Source organism: Canis aureus, chromosome 17, assembly GCF_053574225.1.
Source record: "Canis aureus isolate CA01 chromosome 17, VMU_Caureus_v.1.0, whole genome shotgun sequence".
In the NCBI taxonomy this organism is placed as follows: domain Eukaryota; kingdom Metazoa; phylum Chordata; class Mammalia; order Carnivora; family Canidae; genus Canis; species Canis aureus.
The window spans coordinates 59041073-59063602 of record NC_135627.1 but is presented as its reverse complement, the minus strand read 5'-3'; the positions used below and the strand labels follow the sequence as shown (position 1 = coordinate 59063602).

At 54.2% G+C, this 22530-nt stretch overlaps 1 protein-coding gene across 8 annotated transcripts in view; it reads left to right on the top strand.

Annotated features, from left to right (window-relative positions):
- CAB39L (calcium binding protein 39 like) overlaps positions 1 to 14014 on the top strand; it is a 106646-nt gene extending 92632 nt beyond the window's left edge. For all 8 annotated transcript variants that reach the window (XM_077855794.1, XM_077855791.1, XM_077855787.1 and 5 more), the window contains 2 exons: positions 2201 to 2344; positions 12457 to 14014. In XM_077855794.1, the coding sequence (XP_077711920.1) occupies positions 2201 to 2344; positions 12457 to 12636 (324 nt within the window). In that variant the 3' untranslated portion in view covers positions 12637 to 14014. The remainder of the gene's footprint in view (positions 1 to 2200; positions 2345 to 12456) is intronic.
- Positions 14015 to 22530: the final 8516 nt, after the last annotated feature.

Below are 22530 nucleotides of genomic sequence, written 5' to 3'. Positions count from 1 at the left end.
GAGACCTCTTCCCAGATGCTCCAGTGGAAGCCATGGGCATAGATGAGCCTAGGAGGAGAAGAAAGAGCAGAGATTCACATAGAGCAAGCACTTGGGAAATTCCTCCATGTCTAGAGCAGAAGGAAGGGGAGCAGGAACACAGAAGCAAAGGAACAATGTGCAGGAGGTTAAGAGACCAGAAGAATGCAGTGGTCTTGAAACCAAGAGCAAGGAAGTTTCCAGAAGAATGTTAGTTAGCTTTTAGGTGCTGCAGAGAGATTAAGGAAAATGAAGACGAACAGTTTCCAGGACCGCGGTCCCACGATTGAGGCAACCAGCTAACGTCTAACAGTGGTCATCACTTGGTACGTTCAACAAACACTATTTTCATGCACCAAAGTAAACTGAAGATTCATAGTTCTTTTTTGTTAAGTAGACAAACAACACATCACAGGCAAGGTGGTTTGTTTACTGGCAGCCAGACACACACTCACACTCACAGGCACACACACACACACCTGCACCGTTGCGTACACACCCCGGTGGTTCTGCTGCTAGACTGGATTGTGATGGACAGCTTTCTCCCGCCTTCCCCTCCCACCCAGGACTTCTGTAACCACCTGTACGGTGGATTACCATCCCGAAGCATCCAGAAAAAGCCCAGTGGATAGGAGAATCCGAAAATAAGTAGATCATATATAAAACTATGTGGGGGCACATTTCAGCTGCCTGGCTGCTGGAGTTTTAGGAATTGCTACCAGTACATGAGAATAATAGTTCACGAGGTAGAGAATGGTCAACTGTTGCTGCTAGAGGGTCAACTATTCTCACTTGGGGCATTTTCTTTTTGTAAAGATTTTATTTATGTATTTTGAGAGAGAGGAGTGCGCACAAGCAAGGGAGAGAGGCAGAGGGAGGGAGAGGAGCAGGCTCCCCGCTGAGCAGGGAAGGGAGCCCGATGTGGGACTCGATCCTGGGACCCCAGGATCACGACCAGAGCTGAAGGCAGACGCTCAACCGACAGAGCCCCCCAGACATTCCACTCCTTGGGGTTTTTTTTAAGGTTTTATTTATTTATTCATGAGACACACACACACAGAGGCAAAGACACAGACAGAGGGAGAAGCAGGCTCCATGCGGGAGCCCGACATGGGGCTCGATCCCAGGACTCCAGAATCATGCCCTGGGCTGAAGGCGGTGCTAAACCGCTGGGCCAGCCGGGCTGCCCACCTTGGGATATTTTTGTTTTGTTTTGAAGTGTCTCAGTCTGGGCTGCTATGACAAAAATACCACAGACTGGGTGGCTTCCGCAATATTCATTTCTCATAGTTTTGGAGGCTGGGCAGTCCAAGATCAGGGTGCCCTCAGTGAGAGAGCCTCTGGGGTCTGTTTGAGAAGAGCACCTGTCCCCTTCCTGCGATCCTACTTCCCGAAAGTCCTACCTCCTGGTACCATCACACTTGGGGTTAGGGTTTCAACATGTAGGTTTTACAGAGGCACGGGATGTTACATATTCAGTTCATAATATGGAATAATTGTGCATTTGCGGGGAGCTATTAATTTGTCATCAAAAAAACGTTTTGTTTTACTTTTCCTTAAAAACTTGCTGTGTATATTAAACTTTGTATGGACTCAGCCAATGATTTCTCCCACCCCCCAACCAGCTCTGTAGCAGGTTTTGTAATAAAAGTTAGAGGGAAGGTAAGACTCACTTGGCATGACCTACTTTCCCAGGAAGCTACTAGAGTACATTTATTCAGGGAAAGGAGGTGTAACTGTAGAGTCAGTTTCGTTATTCTTATTCCACCATAAGGCCTAAGAGGCAATGCAGTACCGGGAAGCAAGATTAAAGTGAGCAGTGAAAATAATGAACTCGCTTCTGGCTGGCTCTAGATGACAGCTACAGAGAGAGCTTTTTTAAGCTGCAGCAATGACTGGCTTTAAAAAAAAAAAAAAGATTCAGAAATGTATTAATCACCGACTTGAGCCAAACTGTGTGAAAAGCTTAAAATAACTTAATAACAACTACTCCTTTCATGCCTGTGCTAAATGTAAGATGCACTTTAGGGACTCTCAATTTCTTTTTTTATATCAACATTCCTAACCACACTTAAGAGTTTGTTCTTCAGGAAGAAGTGTGATACATTTTGAATCCGATGACTCCCAGGCAGATTGTATTGCTTTAATTTTGTGGGCTTTTGTCTTTGTTTCTGTTTTGTAGCTGCTGGGTGAACTGATCCTGGACCGACACAACTTTGCCATCATGACAAAGTACATCAGCAAGCCGGAGAACCTCAAACTGATGATGAACCTCCTTCGAGACAAAAGCCCCAACATTCAGTTTGAAGCCTTCCATGTCTTTAAGGTAAAGTGCGACAAAAGTAACGCGGGCATTTCTCACTTTCAAATGGCAAACTCTCCCTGCTGTTCACCCTCCTTTATACTCGAGAGAGAGAATGAAATAGGCAGTCTTTCCATTTTTTTGCATGACTTGGACGAAATTCTAGAGTTATTCTAGAATGAATGCCCGTTTGTTTCTAATCCCTATCTCTAAATGTTTTCATTTTTTCCACTGAGAAAATAGGTGGATACTGTTTCCCAAAAGTCACCAAAATAATCAGCTGACAAAGCCAAAATCCAAATCCCGAGTGTCGGAATTTGAACGCTTTGCTCCCGGCCCTAAGTGTTTCTTTGAGCCTTAAATGAAGCCCTGAAGAAATTCTGGGGTACAACTCACTTGCATTACTTGTTTAGAGATATTTTTTTAAATGCATTTCGCAACAGATGCAAACTAGTTGGCAGGAGAAATCTGTCATCTGCAATCCCTGTTTCTAACCAAACTGTTGTAAAGATTTTAGTAGGTCTTATTTTCCTATGCAGATTATTTGAAGGTTTTTTCCTGCAGCTGTAATCACATGGTATGCAAAATTGATATCCTAATTTTATCACTTAATGCTTTTCCAGAAGTGAACACTAAGTCATTGTTGTTCTCTATGAGTCTTAGAGCCACGAGTTTTATTGGCATAGTCCATCATTGGGTTTGTTTACTCTGGCTTAATCATGCCTCTGTTTTTTATATTTAGGTTATTTCCATTTTTTCCTACTGGGAGAAATGCTGCAATGAGCATTTTCTATATCCAACTAGGATCCCCCCGCCCCCCACGTTTACGATTATTTTCTTAGGATAGATATCTGGAGCAGAATTAAGAGTCAGGAGAGCTCCAGGCTTTTTTAGGTCTTTATAATGTATATTCACCAATTGAATTTATAAGTCTGTAAATGGGAGAGACATGGCAGTTTATAAGGTATCATTTCTTTGAGGGGTAAAAAAAATTTTTTTTTTTTAGTCCATCTTTCAGCCACCAGGTCTTTAAAATTGTCCAAAAAGCCACTAGAGCAATTCAATTACCAAATTAATTTATAAATTCCGTTCAGGTTATGTTCAAAATCCCAACAGGACTTCTGGAACTTGACAAGCTGAATCTAAAATTTATGTGGTAAAACAATGGCTGTGGCAATTTTGAAAAAGAGCAACGTAGGGGAATCCACTCTACCAGATATTTAGACTAATGGATTTATAGTAAATGAAGACATCTTTTAATTTTTAGAAGAGACAATGAGAGCCGTCTTTGTGATATTAAGGAAGGCAGAATTCCTTTAAAAAGAAAGAGGGCAGCCCCAGTGGCACAGTGGTTTGGCGCCGCCTGCAGCCTGGGGTGTGATCCTGGAGACCCGGGATCAAGTCCCACATCAGGCTCCCTGCATGGAGCCTGCTTCTCCCTCTGCCTGTGTCTCTGCCTCTTTCTCTCTCTGTGTCTATGAATAAATAAATAAAATCTTTAAAAAAAATAGAATCACAAGACATAATAGAAGTGTCTAGTTAACTACATCAAAAAATTTTTTTTAAGATTTTATTTATTTATGCATGAGAGACACACAGAGAGAGGCAGAGACACAGGCAGAGGGAGAAGTAGGCTCCCTGCAGGGAGCTCGATGCAGGACTCAATCCTGGGACCCCAGGGTCACGGCCTGGGCAGAAGGCAGACACTCAACCGCTGAGCCACCCAGGCGTCCCAACGACATCCAAATTTAGAACTTCTGTTCAAAAAGACAATAAGCAAAGTTAAAAGGCAGGATAGAATGTGATACATACAATGACAAGTCACTTAGAGAAAGAATTCAATAGAAAAATGGGCAAAGGATGCAAGTTGAAGAATTACAGATGAGAGAACCCGATTGGTCAATAAATAGGTGAAGACGATCATCTTACTAAGTAACATTGGAAATGGCCATTGAAATATCGATGCAGTATCGTTTCACATTCTTCAGAATGGTAAAATACTTAAGTCTTACAAATCAGATATTGGTAAGGTTGGAGGGCAATAGAAGCTGTACAACCACTTTGAAGAGCAATTTAGTCAAAGAACCGACCGCATGCATATTCTTCAATCCTGAAATCTCATCTTTCAGCAATCTTTATTTATTTATTTTTTTAGCAATCTCTTTTTAAGTAGGCTCCACACCCAGCGGGTAGCCCAACACGGGGCTCGAACTCACGACCCTGAGACTAAGACCTGAGCGGAGATGGAGAGTCGGATACTTAACCGACTGAGCCACCTAGGCACCCCACCCCCTCAGCAGTTTTTTAGACACATTCTTGCACATGTGCATAAGGAACCGTGTACAAAAATGTTTATCACATTGTTTAGAATGGTACAAAATGAGAAAAACACACAAATGGGCATCAACTGGAGATGGGGAAAATAAATGGTGCTGTATCCATACAGTAGCACAAAGTAATGGATTAAAATTCATTGAGTTATATTCACATCCGTGTGGGTAAATCCCAGACCTTGAGTGGAATAAACAAATGTTAAAAGGATGTTACTGATTGAAAGGTCGAAAACATGCACAACAGCACTGTATATGGACTCAGACTGGTGCAGTTAATAGTCTAAAAACCTGTATGGGGGTGACAAATACCAAATTCAGGAGAGCAGTCACCTCAGCGGGGACAAGTAGGGGGGAGGATGGTATCATGAAGAGGTGACCAACAGCTTCCAATTATATATATTGTATATATGTATTTGTATTTTATCAAAGAATCTGAAGGCAATTCAGAAATTTTAGATTTTGATAGCACACACAGTGGGAACATGAGCCCGATACGTTACTGCTGTACTCTGCTCCATGTTAGAATTATTCCATAAAAAATATTAAACGCAAATACCAAGAAGCGCAAATCAACGGCTGTAGCACTAGAAGATGCCCACACAGTACAAACGATAGACCCTCCCAAGACCCCTCTGACTGCCGACATCGTAGGTGGCATGAGCCATGTCCTCAGCTCCCACGGGATCTTAATGTATCATCTGAGACGAGAACAAGCTTCACAGAATGTTGTTCAAAAGTGCAGTATTATGGAAGTATTCAGTGGGTGGCCAAATAGAAATAACCTACTTCCGTCCTTGGAATCTGGATCATCCCATCATTGGCCAGAGTAGGTGCATATAAACACAGCTGACCTCTTGTTTACTGTACGTGTATGAACGGGGCCTACCCTGTACCCTATGTTTCTGCCGCTGAAGTATGAACCGAATCGTTCACTTGCCAAATACACCATTTTGTTATTTAGAAGAAGGAACAGCTGAGTCCTAGAGGTTTTTTTTTTTTTTTTTTTCTCACAGTTCTGTATTAATAGCTCCTCCCCAAAGCACCTTCTAGGAGGTGCAGAAAATGTGGAACACACTGCTCAAAATGCCTTTGCCAGATTATTTTCATTAGCTTGCTGGTAAGTTCAAGGAATTGAAGGAGATACCATTTCACGTGATTTTCTGCTGTGGACAAGCGGGAGGTTGTGGTGGGAAAGTGCTGGATGAAGTCAGGAGACCCGGGTGTTGGTTCTGGCTTAGTTGCCACCAGTGACTTTGGGCAGCGCCATCTGGATCTGTTTCCTCGCTTGTAAAATGCAAGCGTTAAAGTGGAATCTAAGTCGAAGTCTAGTTCTAAGATACCAGCTCGGTTCCGGAGACCTTTGCGGCCCTCTCTGCTTTCCCAGGGATGGGCCCAAGATGAACGTAGGTATCAGCTCTGAGCCGAGCTCCCTTTCCTTTCCCTGGTTACTGCCTTATAGCAAAGGACCATGATACCGTTTCCCATCGGGGAAACCGTATCGGGGACAGGGGTCGTCTCTACCTTCTGACCCACTTCTTAGAACTGCTGGAACTCAGGCGATGGCCTGGTGACAAAAATGCTCCTGAGTGTACAGCTCCGTCACTCAGATCCTAGCAGTTGGCTGCAATTGCCATTTCCACGAAACCAAGAAGCTCCACCCTCACTTGTTCCGACAACAGCCGGTTTGACAATTCACCTAAAAAAAAGTACCCAAGAAATACCCGTTTCTTGTGGTCTTACTGAAAACAATGCAGAATTACGGATTAATTTGGTGAAAGCCTAACCATCAATTACCCACTTCCTTAGGGACTCGGTTTTTTTTAGCAGGCCAGCCTCTCTGGTCTCGACGTACCAAATCTACGTCTGCTGATGGAGAGAACAGTGGGGCCAGGTGAATTCAGGAATCAGCTATAAGCTGATGTGATACTAATAATTCTTCTAAAAATGTTAACAGTACAGTCAGAAGGTGTTTATACCAACTTAATGTTTCATCGACTACCTTAGTGCAGAACGCTTAACTGTATCCTGCCTTCGTTGGAACACATTGCGCTCGTTTTGCTTATTTCATGGAGCAGCGGAGGAGAAAAGGGGAGAGGCTGTAAATAAGGCTTCCCCTCTTTTAAAATACTTTCTTTAAAAATTCATAAAATAACCAATTCTGTGTTTGTTTATAGAAAGGTTTGCAATGGGCACTTGCGACCAACGTTAGCAACATCACCCAAAAATATCTAATTGTATTACTCAGTTCGATAATCCTGGTGCCGAGTATTGATAATATTTTCAGCTACTTTAAAGTACATAGTAGCAGTAGAATGTAAGAAAAGTGGAGACTGGTAATATTTATAATAGGAAGTGTGAATGCTCTTAGGATAAGGAATTTTTAAAAGTGGCTTTTCCATGTCATTTTGGAATAAACATGTCATTTCCTACGTAATTTGCACAGTTACGTGCAATTTGTAGATCCCAAAGACTTGGATTCCAGATTGCCAAAGCCGTTGTCTGTAGCCCTGACTATACTTTAAATGGTGGTTGGCTTGCTTAACATAAGAAGCTGTAAATATTAAAAACATTAAACAGGGTGCCTGGGGTGGCTCGGTCAGTTAAGCATCTGCCTTCGGGCCCAGGTCATGACCCCTGGGGTCCTGGGATCGAGCCCCACGTCGGGGCTCCCCGCTTAGCAGGGAGCCTGCTTCTCCCTCCCCCTCCGCCCCTCCTCCTGCTTGTGCTCCCTCTCTCTGTCTCTCTCTCTATTTAAAAAATAAAAAAAAAACATTAAGCAGAAAAGCAGTTTACAAACCACCACATACAGATTGCAAGCCCAGTTTTGTGTAGACTATATTTACATACGGCTGTATGCACAGAAAAAAAAATGAATACAAAGGGGATATACACCAAATAATCAGTTATCTTTGGGTGGAGGAACTATTTAAGAGATTCTTTTCTTACTTTTTTGTGTCTTCTTTTCTCCATTTTCCTAGTTTTCCACACGTATCAGTTTCATAATCAGACTGATGACAAGGGTGGTGACAGTGAGGAGGAGGATCTCTGGAGATTTTGGAGATTTTTAGAGCTTCCAGAACTTCCAAGCTGCTCTCCTCCTCTATCCCCACTTCCTTCCCAGGGTTCTTTTGTTTTGTTTTGTTTTGTTCCTCCCTGCACATATGGCGGGGCTCTGTCCGGCCCGTGGAGGGCTCACGGGTGCTCATCGTCCTCAGCCAGCCCGCGGACGCAGGGATGAGGTTTTTTTTTCTTAAACAGGAAAGAAAAGGTTACTGTCTCTGATCAATATTAGCAAGAATTGGGTCAAAATATTCTAAACATTTTATTGCTCAGGTTTGTATTTATTTGAGGTGATGAGTCTTGAGACTGAGACGGCCTCGTTTTACGCTTCAGTGGAAGGAAGGCTCCTTGGGGTTACTTGCGTGACTATAACGGGAGCCGCGGTTTCAGGTCCACGCACAGAGCAACCTCACAGATGGCGAGGTCGGCAGAGCAGAAAGCTCACCTTCCCAGGCCTTGTCTCGTGCAAATCCTTTGTGACGAAATAGAATTTGAATGAAACGAACGCATGTGTGTGTGTAAGAAGTACACTTTTTTTTTTTTTTTTTACACTTTGCATGAAAAGCATTCAGGCCTAAAATGGACAGCAGAGTATGCTTAGTTTTCTGAGTCAAAAATATTTGAGTTGTGGTCATGCTATTTGCCCTTCTCTAACGAGGGCTTGAGAACTCCATAAATCACATTTCTGAAATATGTGTAAATTAAGGGACGCAGCCAGTTAAGACCGACCGCACTGTAAAAAGAGAAGCCACAGGTAGTTCCGTTTGTTTAACTTGCTTGGGGATGGTCTGAGAGTAGCATTTAAGAAGAAAATAGGTGCAGCAGACAGAGAACCAAGAAACTCCCTATTCGGCACATAATGCTGCGAAGATTTGGCTCACTGTACCCTGATTTAGAAGTGGGTTCCCTGGGGGCGCCTGGGGGGCTCCGTGGGGTGAGCATCTGCCTTGGGCTCAGGTTATGGTCCCGGGTCCTGGGATCGAGTCCTGCATCGGGCTCCCTGCTCAGTGGGGAGCTCGCTTCTCCCTCCCCTCCCTCTGCTCCCCCCCATATTCTCTCTCTCTCAAGTAAATAAATATTTTTTTAAACTGCGTTCCTGGGGATCCCTGGGTGGCTCAGCGGTTGAGCACCTGCCTTCAGCTCAGGGCGTGACCCTGGGGTCCCGGGATCAAGTCTCCCATTGGGCTCCCCGCAAGGAGCCTGCTTCTTCCTCTGCTTATGTCTCTGCCTCTCTCTCTCTGTGTGTCTCTCATGAATGAATAAATAAAATCTTTAAAAATTTTTTTTAAAAAACAAACTGCATTCCTGATGGTACTGGCTCACCTCTAGCCCTCACTGGGGCCTTCAGGGTCCCGGCCCTGCCGGGGGGAGCCATGCATGGTTGTGTCACCTGCCTCTAATCAGCAGCCACCTATGCAGGCAGCAGCATTCATGAGCCATAAAAAGTCAAAATAGGGAAAATTTTAAAACTTGAAAACAAATTTGGCATTTTTTAGGTGTATGGTGTGTGGATTCAGTGTCGTTAATCCAGGGATGCCTGACTACAAATTCCTCTACATTTCACATTTATATATATATATATATTTTTAAGATGTTATTTATTTATCTGACACAGAGAGAGCAAGAGCACAAGCAGGGGGAGCCGCAGGGGGAGAGGAAGAAGCAGTTTACAAACTGAGGCGGGCCCCATCCCAGGACCCTGGGCCGCCACCTGAGCCCAAGGCAGATGCTTCACCTCCTGAGCCGCCCAGGCGCCCCTATTTCACCTTTATTTTGGATTGAAACAGAGAAGCTTAGTTTGTCCAAAATATTTAAATTTCTTTTTTAGAAAGACTGTTACGAGTTATTTATGTAGTTAACCACAAAATGCCAGACCATTTCTAGCTAACACTTGGCAGCAACTCCCTTGTAAACAAGTGGCAACCACGCGAGCCACACGTGTGGCTTCAGCGTGTGATTTTCGGACACGCTGCCGCGAACAGGTGTTACATACGGTGTGAACCAGTCGAGGGTCCTTGCTCCAATATGTGTGAGTGACAGTTCGACTTGATCGTTGTCACGTAACCTCAGCACTGTACCATCTGAACGTGTACAGTTGGGTGGCGTCTGCCGTATTTCCAGTGCTGCCCGACTGCGCTACTGAGTTCCGGAACATCACACCCCAAAAGGACCCATCGGGCAGTTGCTGCTCATTGTCCCGGACCCCTCGCCCTCGGCCTCCCTCCCCTGCTTCGGCTCTCGACGGCTTCCCTATTCCAGATGCTTCCTATAAGCAGGATGATTCCGCATGGCCCTCTGAGTGCTTTCTCTCCTCAGCGTGGTTTTGAGGTTCGTCCGTGTTGTAGGATGATCGCTCTTCCCGTTGCGTGGCTGCCGTGTGTGCATCGTACGGATGTGCCACACGTTCCCCATTGATGGACGTGGGGCTGTTGTGAATCGTGCTGCTAGGAACCCTCGCGTATGAGTGTTATGGGAACGGTGTTTCTTTAATTCTCTCGATCCGCACTTAGGAGTGGAATTTTGGCCTCGTGGTCATTGGCTGGTGACCTCCTGGTACTTCCTGCCAAGCTGCTGGCTGCCGAGGCCGTGCCTCACACCTGCCCACCAGCACCGCCGCCGTCCGGCCTCTCCCCTTCCTTACCTACGCCTGCTTTCAGATCTGTTGTATCATAGCCATCCTAGTGCGTGTGAAGTGACACCCCATTGTGGTTTGGGTTTGCATTTCCCCGATGACTGGTGATCTGATGATGTTGAGCATCTGTCTGTTCATGTGCTTATTGGCCATTTGTGTATATTTTTTAAAGATTTTATTTACTCATGAGAGAGAGAGAGAGGCAGAGACACAGGCAGAGGGAGAAGCAGGCTCCACGCAGGGAGCCCGACGTGGGACTTGATCCCGGGACCCCGGGATCACGCCCTGGGCTGAAGGCAGCGCTAAACCGCTGAGCCACCAGGGCTGCCCTATTCATGTGTCTTCTTTGGAGAAACGTCTGTTCCATTCCTTTGCCCTTTTTAGAAAAGGCTTGTTTTTTTGTTGTTGTCAAATTGCACAGAGTCTTCATGTCTTCTGGATACCAGACATGGATCATACATAAGATTTGCAATAATCCTCTCCGGTGCTGTGTGTCGTCTTTTCAGTCTCTTTGATAATATCCTTTGATACACAAAAGTCGTACATTTTGATGAGGTTCAGTTTATCCCTTTTCTCTTTTGTTTCTCATGCTTTTGGTGGCAGAGCTAAGAAACCGCTGCCCAATCCAAGGTCATGATTTTCCCTTAAAAGTCTTATGAGTTCTTGTATCAAGGTCTTTCATTGATTTTGATTTAATTTTCGTTTTCAGTGTGAGGTAGGGGCCCAACTTCATTCTCTTGCCAAATACTTTCTGCTTCAACTGCAGTGATGGTGTGACTTCTTCTCATTTTATTAATGTGGTATATTGGGATCCCTGGCTGGGTCAGCGGTTTAGCGTCTGCCTTTGGCCCAGGGCGTGACTCCGGGGTCCCGGGATCGAGTCCCGCATCGGGCTCCCTGCATGGAGCCTGCTTCTCCCTCTGCCTGTCTCTCTCTCTCTCTCTCTCTCTGTGTCTATCATAAATAAATAAATAAATAAATAAATAAATAAATAAATAAATAAATAAATAAATCTTTTTTTAAAAATGTGGTATATTGGTTGCCTAGCGCTGCAGGGTCTTTTGGGAGAGGTTCTCTGGGATAATCTGTTCTATGCTTGTCCTCTAGCTTCTGGTGATTGCCAGTAATCCTTGGCATTCCTTGGCTTATAAATGAATAATTGCAATATCTATCTTCATCTTTACATGACCTTTTCCTCTGTTTAACCCCATGTGCCTCTTTGTCCTAATTTTCTTCTTCTTATAAGGATACAGACCCTTGGATTAGGACCCTCCCTAATCCAGGATGACCCCACCTGGATTGGATCGTATCTGTAATAAGGTCACATTTATAAGTACTGAGGGTTAGGACTTACTCATATTTTGAAGGGACACAGTTCAACCCCATATATGTGGTGTATGACATCGATCGGTTTTATTATGTTGAACTTCCACTGTATTTCTAGAATAAATTCCACTGGTTGATGGCAGGTAATCCTTTTGGTATGATGCTAGCTCAGGTTGCTTATATCTTCTGGAGGATTTTTACATATTTACTCATAAAGGATATTGGTCTGCAGTTTTCTCATAATGTGTTTGTCTAGCCTTGCGATCAGGGTAAGTCTAGCCTCATAGAGCCAATTAGGAAGTGTTCCTTTCTCTTTTATTTTTTTGGGAAGAATTTGAAATGGACCCGTATTAATTCTTCTTTAAAAGTTTTTAGAACTTACCAGTGAACTCATTTGGTCCTGGGCTTCTCTCTTTGTTGGGAGGTTTTTGATTCCCAATTCAATCCCCTTATGGCAATGTTTAAAAAAATCATTAAGAGAATACTACGAGTCATCGTAGCCTACTCTAACAAATTAGATAATGTAAATGAAGTGGACAAATCCCTAGGAATTTACAGACCAAAACTGACTCAAGAGGAGATAGAAAACTCTGATCCATGGACTAGCTCATGTCACATGATAACTCCACATAATCTAATGTTACCTTCACTCCTTTGAGCCTCCACAGCCCTTCCTTCCCTCCTCATAGGGCCCCTACACCCCTGTGTATTTTTCCCCGTGGAGGCAGGGAACCCAGCAGGTCCCCGGCCCGCGCCCTGCCTCACGCGGGTTCCTTGGCCCACAGGTGTTCGTGGCCAGTCCTCACAAAGCGCAGCCCGTCGTGGAGATTCTGCTCAAGAATCAGCCCAAACTCCTTGAGTTTCTGAGCAGCTTCCAGAAGGAAAGGACGGATGACGAGCAGTTCAGCGACGAGAAGAACTACCTGATGCGGCAGATCCGCGACCTGAAGAGGAGCAGCCCTTGACCTGCGCTCCCGGCGGCTGCGTGGACGCGGCCAGGGAGACCCGGGGCGACAGCGGCAGTGCGGCCGCCTCCCAGCAGAGCCCGCCGGCCCGGTGTGCGGATGGCTGGCCGGCCACTCCACCTGGGTGCGCGACCCGGGCTCCCATGGGGTGGCCCCCAGTCCCTGCCCCCTGCCTGCCCTCTGCCCCTGCCCCCTTCCCTCCTGACCCCTAGCCCTGCCCTTGGCCCCCTGCCCCCCTGCCCCCTGCCTCCTAGCCCTGGCCCGGACCCGGACCCCCTTGCCCCCTGCCCCCCTACCCCCCTGCCCTCTGCCTCCTAGCCCTGGCCTTATCCCCTGCCCCTGGCCCCCTGCCCCTGGCCCCCTGCCCCTGCCCCCTGGCCTCCTAGCCCTGGCCCTGCCCCTGGTCCCTGGTCCCTGGTCCCTGCCTCCTAGCCCTGGCCCTGCCCCCTGCATCCTAGCCCTGGCCCTGGCCCCTGCTCCCCTGCCTCTGCCTCCTAGCCCTGGCCCTGCCCCCCTACCCCCCTGCCCTCTGCCTCCTAGCCCTGGCCCTACCCCCTGCCCCTGCCCCCTGCCTCCTAGCCCTGCCCCTGCCCCTCCCTCCTAGCCCTGGCCCTACCCCCTGCCCCTGCCCCTGCCTCCTAGCCCTGGCCCTGGCCCCTGCTCCCTTGCCCCTGCCCCCATGCCCCTGCCCCAGAGGAGCCCCCCAGGAGCCCCCCCCCCCCCCCCCCGTGACCCCGAGCGCAGCCCATACACCGACGGCGGCCGGTGATCGAACATGGGCAAGAATTCTCATGTGACCAAAAGCCCGCTCTGCGGCCTAATCTAATTAGCAGCCACTCGGTCGGCTTCGATGGCGGCAGAGGGACCAACCTCCCTTCCCCACCGGCGCGATGGGACGCTGGCGTGGGGCAGCAGGGCCGACAGCAGGAGGGCACGGTGGGTGTGAGCAGACGGCAGGTGTGTAACGTGAATGGTAGGGTCCCAGCCGGGCCTTCTCACACTTACCCGAGGCCGCTCCCTCCACGCGGGGCCCTGGAGAGAGCTGCCTGCGGCCCGCCCGGCAGGTGTTCTGTGCGCCCCTGCCCGCTGAGGACCTCTGGCCCTCGGCCCCCGGAGTCGGGTCTTCATGATATTCCGACAGCCCAGAGTGGTTCAGAATTGGACTTTCCTGGTTCTGCTGCTTTGATTGCTGTAAATATTTAAAAAAAAAAAAAAAAAAAAACGAGAAGGCTCAGTGGCTGTTGGACACTCATTTGGTTGCTAACACTGTTTTCCAACATCGTAGGACACGTGTTTCCATCTGGAAAGCAAGGCCTTGTCACAGTTCTTTTTTTTTTTTTTTTTTTTTTGATGAATAAAACATCTTGTTTCCGCCCCAGCCTCAACTAGTTCTTTGGGGACAGGCCCTTATTCCAGCTCTGTGCCCATCAAAACAGAAAACTCTAGAAGCCTAAGAGGCAGTCCACGAGGTAGCTGGGGGTTTGCGTGATACAAATTTGTGAATTATTAACGCGAGAGGGGGGTTGGGGGAGCAAGACGCCCGCCGTCAAAATACGTTTGCACAAGATTCACCGTAAATGTTGTGAGAATGGAAATTTGAGAAGATCCCGGTTAATACGCGATTGCAAAACACACGTTTCAATACAGACTCACCCAGGAGGTGCCGCACGCTGGGTGCTCAGTGTCCTTCCTCTTCAGGTGGCCGCCCTGCGCACCCACACGCGGGCGCCCAGCCCCCAGGGGCACCCCACTTCGCATTCGAGGAAACTGAGGCTCCGAGCGGTTCCACCCCCCAGGCAGCGTGGACTAGACCTGGGGATGCAGACCCACGGGGGCCTGACGCCAACTGCGCTCCTCCTGCGCCCCCCGACCTCGGGGTGGGAGCCCGGGGGGGTCCAGGGCCCCGGGAGGTCCTCCGTGCCCCGCCCCCGCGGCCTGGGACCCCCGGGGTCGGGGTGAGGGCGTGATGCTCGGGGACGAGAGGGCGGCAGAAGAGGCGACGGGCCACCCCGGGCACCTGCCTCCGGGCGCCCCATCCCCGGCCCCGAAAGCTCGGAGCTCACAGGGGCTCCCCGAGAGGCCGCGGGAACCAACAGAACCTGCAACTGGAAAGTCGCTCCAGCTTGTTGTTGTTTTTTTAATGTGAAAAACTTTGTAGTCTACTCGAATGAGAGGAAATTGGGATTTTTTGCATCTTCCCTTTTGAATTCCCGGGGGTGGGGGGATGGGGGGATGGGGGGATGGGGGCTCCCTCCCCGCGGACCTGGTTTTCAGCCTTCCCCGGGGGCGGCGACCGGCCTCCAAGGGCGCCCCGCCCCGCCCCGCCCCGCCCCGCCCCGCCCCGCCCCGCCCCGCGCGAGCCCCGGCCCTGCCCTGCGGCTGTTTCCCGCCTCCCGGGGCGGCCGCACGTGTCCCTCCGCCGGGGTCACCGACCCCCCCAGGGGCTGTGCCACGACCCACCCCGCAAAATAACTCACGAAGCCGCAGGAAACTTGCCAGCACGACGCGCTGCTGCTTGCAGGCCGCTGGGGGGGCGGGGCTCGGGGGCGGGGCTCGGGGCCGGGCTGGCGCGTTCGTCCTTCAGGGAAGGCCTTAGACCTGCAGTGGCCGAGGTTTAGCGCTGACGGCCGAAGGCGGGAGCCACCAAGCCGCGGGCTGGCCCCGGGTTGACTCCCTCCACCGACGTGCGCTGAACCGACTGGCGGCGCCTTAGGGGTCGGCCCGGGGACAGCAGCCCCGGGGACGGCCGCCGTGGCCCCCCGGAGGCCGGGGGCGCTGACCCCCGCTCGGCCCCGGGGCTGCCCCAGGACGCTGGCCTCGGCACCCGTCCCCGGGGCGGCCCGCGCGACCCGCACCCACGCCGCCGCGGCGCCCCCGTGCTGCCCCCTCACATGCCGGGGGGCCCGCGAGGCCGTGGAGCCCGACGACGGGGCCGCCACACCTGGCCTCGGCCCCCGCTCCGCCACGCAGTTTCCGGCCCCAAAAAGTGGGGCAGAAAGAAGCCCCGGGGCCGGGCCCGCGTGGAGGGACTCACCGCGCGCACCTGGCAGCAGGGCCGCAGGCCGTGACCCGGGGACACGCGGGGGCGCCGCAGCGGCAGGCGCGGGGGCGCGCGGGGAGGGGCCTTGAACGCCGTCCCAGCGGCCGAATAACCGCCATCAAGGCCGCTGCCGCTGACTCGGTGCCTGCTTGGGGCCGGCGCCGCTCCAGATGCTTCACGAGCCCCCAACTCCGTCCTCAGAACCACCGGAGGGCCACGTGCTCGTCACCCTGACTCTGCAGGTGGAGAAACAGAGGCACAAAGGCTCGCTTGCCCACGAGAGCCACCGGGAGCACGTGGCTGAGCAGGATTCAAACCCAGAGCCCAGAGGCGGGAGCTGCGGAACTTGCGAGACGTCCAGGACTTAATATTGACCACGGCCGGCTGTGCGGCGTCGCCTGGAAGGGAAGGGGGAGGAGGGCGCCTGCCAGGCCCGGGGCTGGGGGACCTGCCCGGCGGGGGGCGCAGGGGTGAGGGCCCGGAGGGCAGCGCGGGGGTGACAGGTGCACGCGGGCTCTGGGGCCCAGGCAAGTCCTAAGGGCCGGGCGGGGAGGGGGCCTGGGGGGGGGGGAGGGCCCTTGCACGGGGGAGCCTGGGTGCCGCCGGGTGCGGAGGCGGAGGCGAGGCCGAGCAGGAGGCAGTCCTTGTGGCAGCGCCGTCCTGCCCTCCCCTGCGCGGGACGTTCCCCCAGGCCCCGAGCTCAGGTGCAGGTGCTGGGCCGTCTACACCCGCAGGCCCGGGGCCAGAGGAGGCGGGGAAGGGGCGCCCAGGACCGTGCAGGCCCCGCAGCCAGGAAGGGCTGGGGTCCTGCCGGGGCCTCGGTGTGCGCGGCCGGTGGGGTGACCTGCAGGGCCCCGGGCTCCTCCCCGCGGCCCGTCCCGGGTCCCCGCAGCCCTTCCATCCCCCCTACCCTGGGGGTCGTGTCCACTCACCGAGGAAGGGCCTCAGGCCGCCCAGGCCGCAGGGAGCAGGAGCCTCCCCGCCGACAGCCCCCGATCCCCAGGAACCAGGGTCAGTGACAAGGACGCAGGACCTGCGGGTGGGAGAGGCTGCAGATCACCAGGCCACCCCGCCTGCTGCCCGGGCACAGCCTCTGCCCCGTGCCCCCCTCAGGGCTCCTGGGCGGCTTCCCCTGGGGGCCCAGGGCCACTTCCAGGGAGCCCCTTGGGTCGGTACCCTGAAGCTCCTGCTCAAGTGGGGCCACCCGCAGCCAGTCGCAGTCCCCCTGACTCCCTTGTCTGTCCCCCATCACCTCCTCTCCTGCTGGCCACCCCCCCCCCCCCATGCTCTCCTGAATCTCCTCCAAGCCCCACCACGGCTGACACCCTAACTCATCGGAAAGCCGTCCCTTCTCCTGGCTCAGGACGACCCAACTCTGCAAGGGCTCCGAGGGCCTTGGGCCAGCACGGGCCTCTTCCACTGCAAGAAAGAAATAGGCCTCTAATACGCTTGGGCAGAAAAAAGAAAAGGAATAAAAGGAAAAAGGAAGTTCACATACCTGGGAGCTCCAGAGTGTCTCCAGTTTCAGGCGTGGCTGGATCCAGGAGCCCAGACCACATCACCGGGCCCTGTCTCCCCTTGCGTGTGATTTCGTCCCCAGGCGGGAGGCGTCCCCACGGCGGGAAAGCAGCCACTGGTGTTCCCAAACCCGCGTGCTCACTGCACATGATTCCAAAGGAGGGGGAACACTCCTCCGTCCCTGTGTCCCTCGGCGGCGTCTCCCAGCAGCGCTGACAGGCCGCCTGGGTCTCAGGCTCAGCCCTGGGCCGTTTTTAGTCCCACATTTCTAGAATTTCTATTTCTAGATGTGCCTGGTCACATGCCCCCCCTCGGGGGTGCACAGCGGGGCACCGCAGGCACAGGCTTGAGTCGGGGCGGGACGGGTCCCCCACGGATGGCCCCGGACGGGACGAGGCAATCCTTGAGTGGTGAGAACACGGGCCGCTCATTGGAGTGGCCGAGCTGTCTACACCGCTGACCGCTTCCTCTTTCTTCACATCCAGTCGCACCTGCGGGGTCTCCGGCGCCCACCTTCCCGTGTCCACGAGGTTTCAGGGTCGCAGGATGGTCCGGGAGGACGTGTGGCCACACGACTCCTGGGCCATCAGGCTTCCCGGCGGCACCTGTCCCCCGCCCCCCCCCCCGCCCCCGTAGCGTCCATCAGCCCTTTACCCGTTGCTCCTGAAGTGGATCGCCCCAGGTTCCTTCTGAAACATCTGGGAGCCGCAGGGCAGGGCGGCCAACAGTGAATGATCCAGCAGCGTGTGTCTGCGGCCCAGACGCTCTGCACGCGTGGCCGCCGCTCACCTGCCCCCACCCCGCCCGGTGCCCCCACCCCATGCCCAGTCCCTGGAAACACTCCTCCCAGGGCCAACCGAGTCGTCAGCATCGCCCACCCGGGCCGGGCCAATTCTCTGTCCTCATCGACTCCTCCCGGGGCTGCAGGTGACAGGCGGCCTCTCCGCAAAGCCCTGTCCCCCCCCCCGGGGCTCCAGGACCCCGACCCCCATTTTCTCCCTCGTGTGTCCTTGGCGTGCAGGGCCCTGTCCCCCGCCATCTGTCCTCTCTGCTGTCCTGAGCGGCCCTCTGGGCGCTCCTCCGGCTCTCCAGCTGTGCAGTGGCCCCAGGGCCCTGTCCTCCTCTCCAGGCCGCAGATGCGACCCTGCTGCCAGTACCCGTAAGGGGCCTGACGCAGACCTGTCAACCCAGCATCGTCCCAAGTGCCCCCAGCTAACTATGTGCCCTGGGCTTCCCTCCTACCCACACTCGGGGCGGCTGCCCACAGCACAGGGCAGCCTCCTGGGGCCAGGTTGGGGTCCTCGCAGACGCACCCCGGGGGCCTGGCCGGGAACCTCACAGACGCACCCCGGGGGGCCAGGTCGGGGTCCTCACAGATGCACCCCTGGGGGCCAGGTTAGGGTCCTCGCAGACGCACCCCGGGGGCCGGATCGGGGTCCTCGCAGATGCACCCCGGGGGCCGGGTTGGGGACCCAGGAAGTGCTGATACTTTTGCATGAGCCGCCGACTCCCCTATGAGCCCTCATTCCGGCCCCGCCTGTCACCCCCCCAATCCGCCACCCCTGTCCCCCCCTCCCCCCACAAATGTCACCGTGGCTCATACCCTCATCATCTCGCATCCAGATCCCGCAGATGGGCTCTCCACCCGAGGCTGCAGCGACGGCTCAAGGGCACCCACGACTGTGTCAGTCCTCTGCCAACCACCCTCTGTGGCTCCAGACTGTGCCTCCGGGGGGTTCTGATCACCCTTCCTGGTTTCAGCCGCCCCCCCCCCCCCCCCGCCGACCGCAGGCAGCTCCAGTGAGCCGGAGTCTCCTTCCGTGTCCTCTCCAGCCCCCCCACCCCCCAAACACCAGGCGCCCAGTGACACCCGAGTCCTGGGTCCACGTACGAGCCGCAGCAGCACCGCTTTCCGGGGTGCAGCTGCCTGGTGGCTGAGGGGAGCCAGCCGCCCTTCTCCCCAGTGCCCCCAGTACGCCTGGGGTGGCACAGCCGTGCCCCGCATCCCCAAAGACTGGAGGGACTCCAGCCCGGGGAGGACGCCCAGCTAGGGAGGTGTGACGAGGTCGCCAAGGCTGTGACAGGTGGCGGCAACGGGCTTGGTGGAATGACCATTTGAGGATGAGTATGAAGTGCTAGGCTCCGGGGCAAAACGCGAAACTCCCTCTGCAGGCGGAAGCACAGGTGCTCAAGCAGGGGCGTCCGTGACCCTGACCCCCGCAACCGCCGCTGAGTCTGGCTGCATCACCGCTGGCCTGGAGTCCTGGGCGCGGAGCCCTCCCCGTGCAGGGCCCTCTGGCCCTGGGCCTGCGATCACGGCCTGCGGGGCGCCCTCTGCACACCCCAGGGAGCCACCCCGCACACCCAAGAGCCACGGGGCTGCAGACGGCTGTCACCCCCTGCGGGTCCTCGACGTTGCGGGAGAGGCCTGGGTGCCCAGGGGAGGGAAGCCACGCGGGCGGCAAAGAGGGCAGAGAGGGAGGCCCTGGGGGCGGGAGGGCACCAGGAACGGGGACGCGCCACGAGCGCCGATGCAGGCGCTGGGAAGGGCTGCGGGGACCAAGGGTGCTTGGCGGGGAGGCGCTGGGGCCCCTTCCCACAGGGTGGGTGACGCACAAGGGGGCGAGACCCAGGTGTGTGCTAGGGCCGAGGGCTAAGGGTGGAGATCAGGGGGCAGTTAGGTCATAAAAAATCACCCTTCACTAGTGCGCAGAGCTCCAGGGTGGCTTTGGGGGGTGATCTCATCGTCACTGGGGGTGTGGGGCCCGGGAGCAGAGCCTGGCTACCCGTTATCAGCATTTTATATATATTTTTTGTTTTTGTTTTGTTTTTTTTTCATGACAGACACAGAGAGAGAGAGAAAGAGAGAGGCAGAGACAGGCAGAGGGAGAAGCAGGCTCCATGCTGGGAGCCAGACGTGGAACTCGATCCTGGGACCCCAGGATCACACTCCAGGCCGCAGGCGGCGCTAAACTGCTGGGCCACCAGGGCTGCCCTGCATTTTATATATATATTTTTAAAAGATTTTTAAAAAAGACTTTTTATTCCTGAGAGACAGAGAGGCAGAGACACAGGCAGAGGGAGAAGCAGGCTCCTGCAGGGACTCGATCCCGGGACCCAGGGTCACATCCTAGGCCCAAGGCAGACGCTCCACTGCTGAGCCCCCCAGGCGCCCCCGGACCGGTTGTCTTTAGAAGACAGTGGAAGGGGATGTGAGGCCCTTTGTGGGTCACCACCCCCCCCAGGGGATGTTTGTTGTGCAGATTTCTGGAGGATTCCAGTGGCTCTGGTGGGTATGCGCGAGTGTGTGTGGGGGGTTGCTCGGCGTCCCAGGGGATGCTCACGACCCACCCAGAGGATGAAAACCCATTGCCCTTGACGTGCCAGCAGGGCCCCTCTGGTCCCCACCGGGGCAGGTGCCTTCTGGGTGCCAACGTCGCGAGGCCCAACACACGCATGTCCCCTTCGTGGCAGGTGTCCCCCAGCAGGACCCTCCCCCACGGTGCCGCGGCCCTCACTGCCTGGAGGGGCACTGGCCTTCCCATGGATTCGATGTGCGGCTGGACAGCACAGTCCCTTTCTACAGTAAAATTGTGCTGAAAAGGGTTTTTTTTAGGACAGGTCAGTCCGCCCAGTCATGTAAAGGGCTGTGAAGATGATGTCAGGTACACAGATCATGGATTACTGTCCCCTGCAAGGGCCAGCTGCCCTGCTTGGCGAGACCCCTGACGACGGGGTCAGCGCCCGGCTAAGAGCCAAAGGCCACAGTGAAGCTAGTGGCACGTGGCTTTGGCCACTTAGAACACAGAAGTCTCTCTGGGGATGTCTGCTTTCAAAGTTGGGGCCCCTGGGGGGCTCGGTGGTGGAGCGTCTGCCTTCCACTCAGGGCGTGACCCCGGGGTCCCAGGATCGAGTCCTGCATCTGGTCCCCTGCAGGGAGCCTGCTTCTCCCTCTGCCTGTGTCTCTTCCTCTCTCTCTGTGTGTCTCATGAATAAATTAATAAAATATTTATTTAAACAAAAGCCTCCAGGCAATTTGAACTAGAACCTTCTGTGCTGCACCCCCCAGCATTCATGCTTTCTCGGTTTGGGGGCTTCGAGCAAAGCCACGGATTCAGGAAACATTTGTTTGTGCTGTTGATGGCGCTGCCCCCGCCCAGGCGTCCTGTAACCAGGCCTGTCCTGCACAGGAAACCTGCAGCAGGATGATCCAGAACCTTCCCAGATTCGCCAGCTACAATTTAGGTTTAGATCTGAGCTACTGAGGATTCGGCTTGAGTCTTTCCGCCTCTCCCCGACCCTCTCCCCATGCGCCTCTTTCTCTCTAATAAAAAAAAAATCTTAAAAAAAATGAAGATCTCTCCCTTGCCCCCCCGCCCCTGTCAAAATCCCTTTGCTCCCCAGGTGCTTGACTCTGTCGTCATTGCGCTGGAAGCTGCCGGAGGTCAAGGCCCCGGTTCAGACGGTGGCCTTGGGGGCAGCGCCGCCCAGAGCCCGGGACACGGGCCCCAGCTGGCGTCGGCGGAGACTGTCACCGGCTTCCCTGCCCCGGGTTGACCCCTCTCAGCGGGCCTCTGGGCCGTGGGCCGGGCGCTGCTCTGTGACACTTGGCGCCACTAACGCCGGGGCCCTGGCTGAGCAGGTGCAGGGGCGCGGCCTCCCGGGCCTCAGCCTCAGAGCCCCGGGCCGCGGGGAGTGAGGCCCGACCACCCTGCGGGAGCCACCGCTGCACGGGCCCCGGCCGCGTCTGCCACCTAAGCCGAGGCAGCGGGACGCTGAATGAAGCTGCCCCAGCCTCCCCCGCCCCAGGGTCTGGCTGTGCCGGCTCAGGGCTGGCCCACCGGGTGGCACCACGAGGACTTCAGCCAGCTCCCCGGGGCGGAGCCGCCCGGCTGTGGGTCTCCCAGACTCCTGGCCCGCAGCAAACGTCTTTTTTTAATGAAAGAAAATGCCTCTTCCCCGGTGCTCCCCCGGCGGGAGACTTTGCCCCCGAGGGCACCAGCGTGTCCCCTCGGTGGAGGGACTCCACCTTGAGCCCCGGGGTCATCCCAAGCTGAGCATCTTTTTTCTTTTCTTTTTTCTTAAGATTTATTTATTTGAGGGAGAGTGAGAGAGCGAGGGGATCCTAAAGCTGACTTCCACACCATCAGGAGGCCCGACGGGGGCCTCAGTCCCCGGAACCCAGACCATGACCCCAGCAAACCCAAGCCAGCTGCCCAAGTGGCTGAGCCCCGCAGGCCCCGTCCCGGCCCCCCAGGCCTGGGTGTTAGCTGGGACAGACCGGAGCTCCTCGGGGCTCACAACTGCCTTAACGCCCGAAGCGGCTGGAAGGGGGT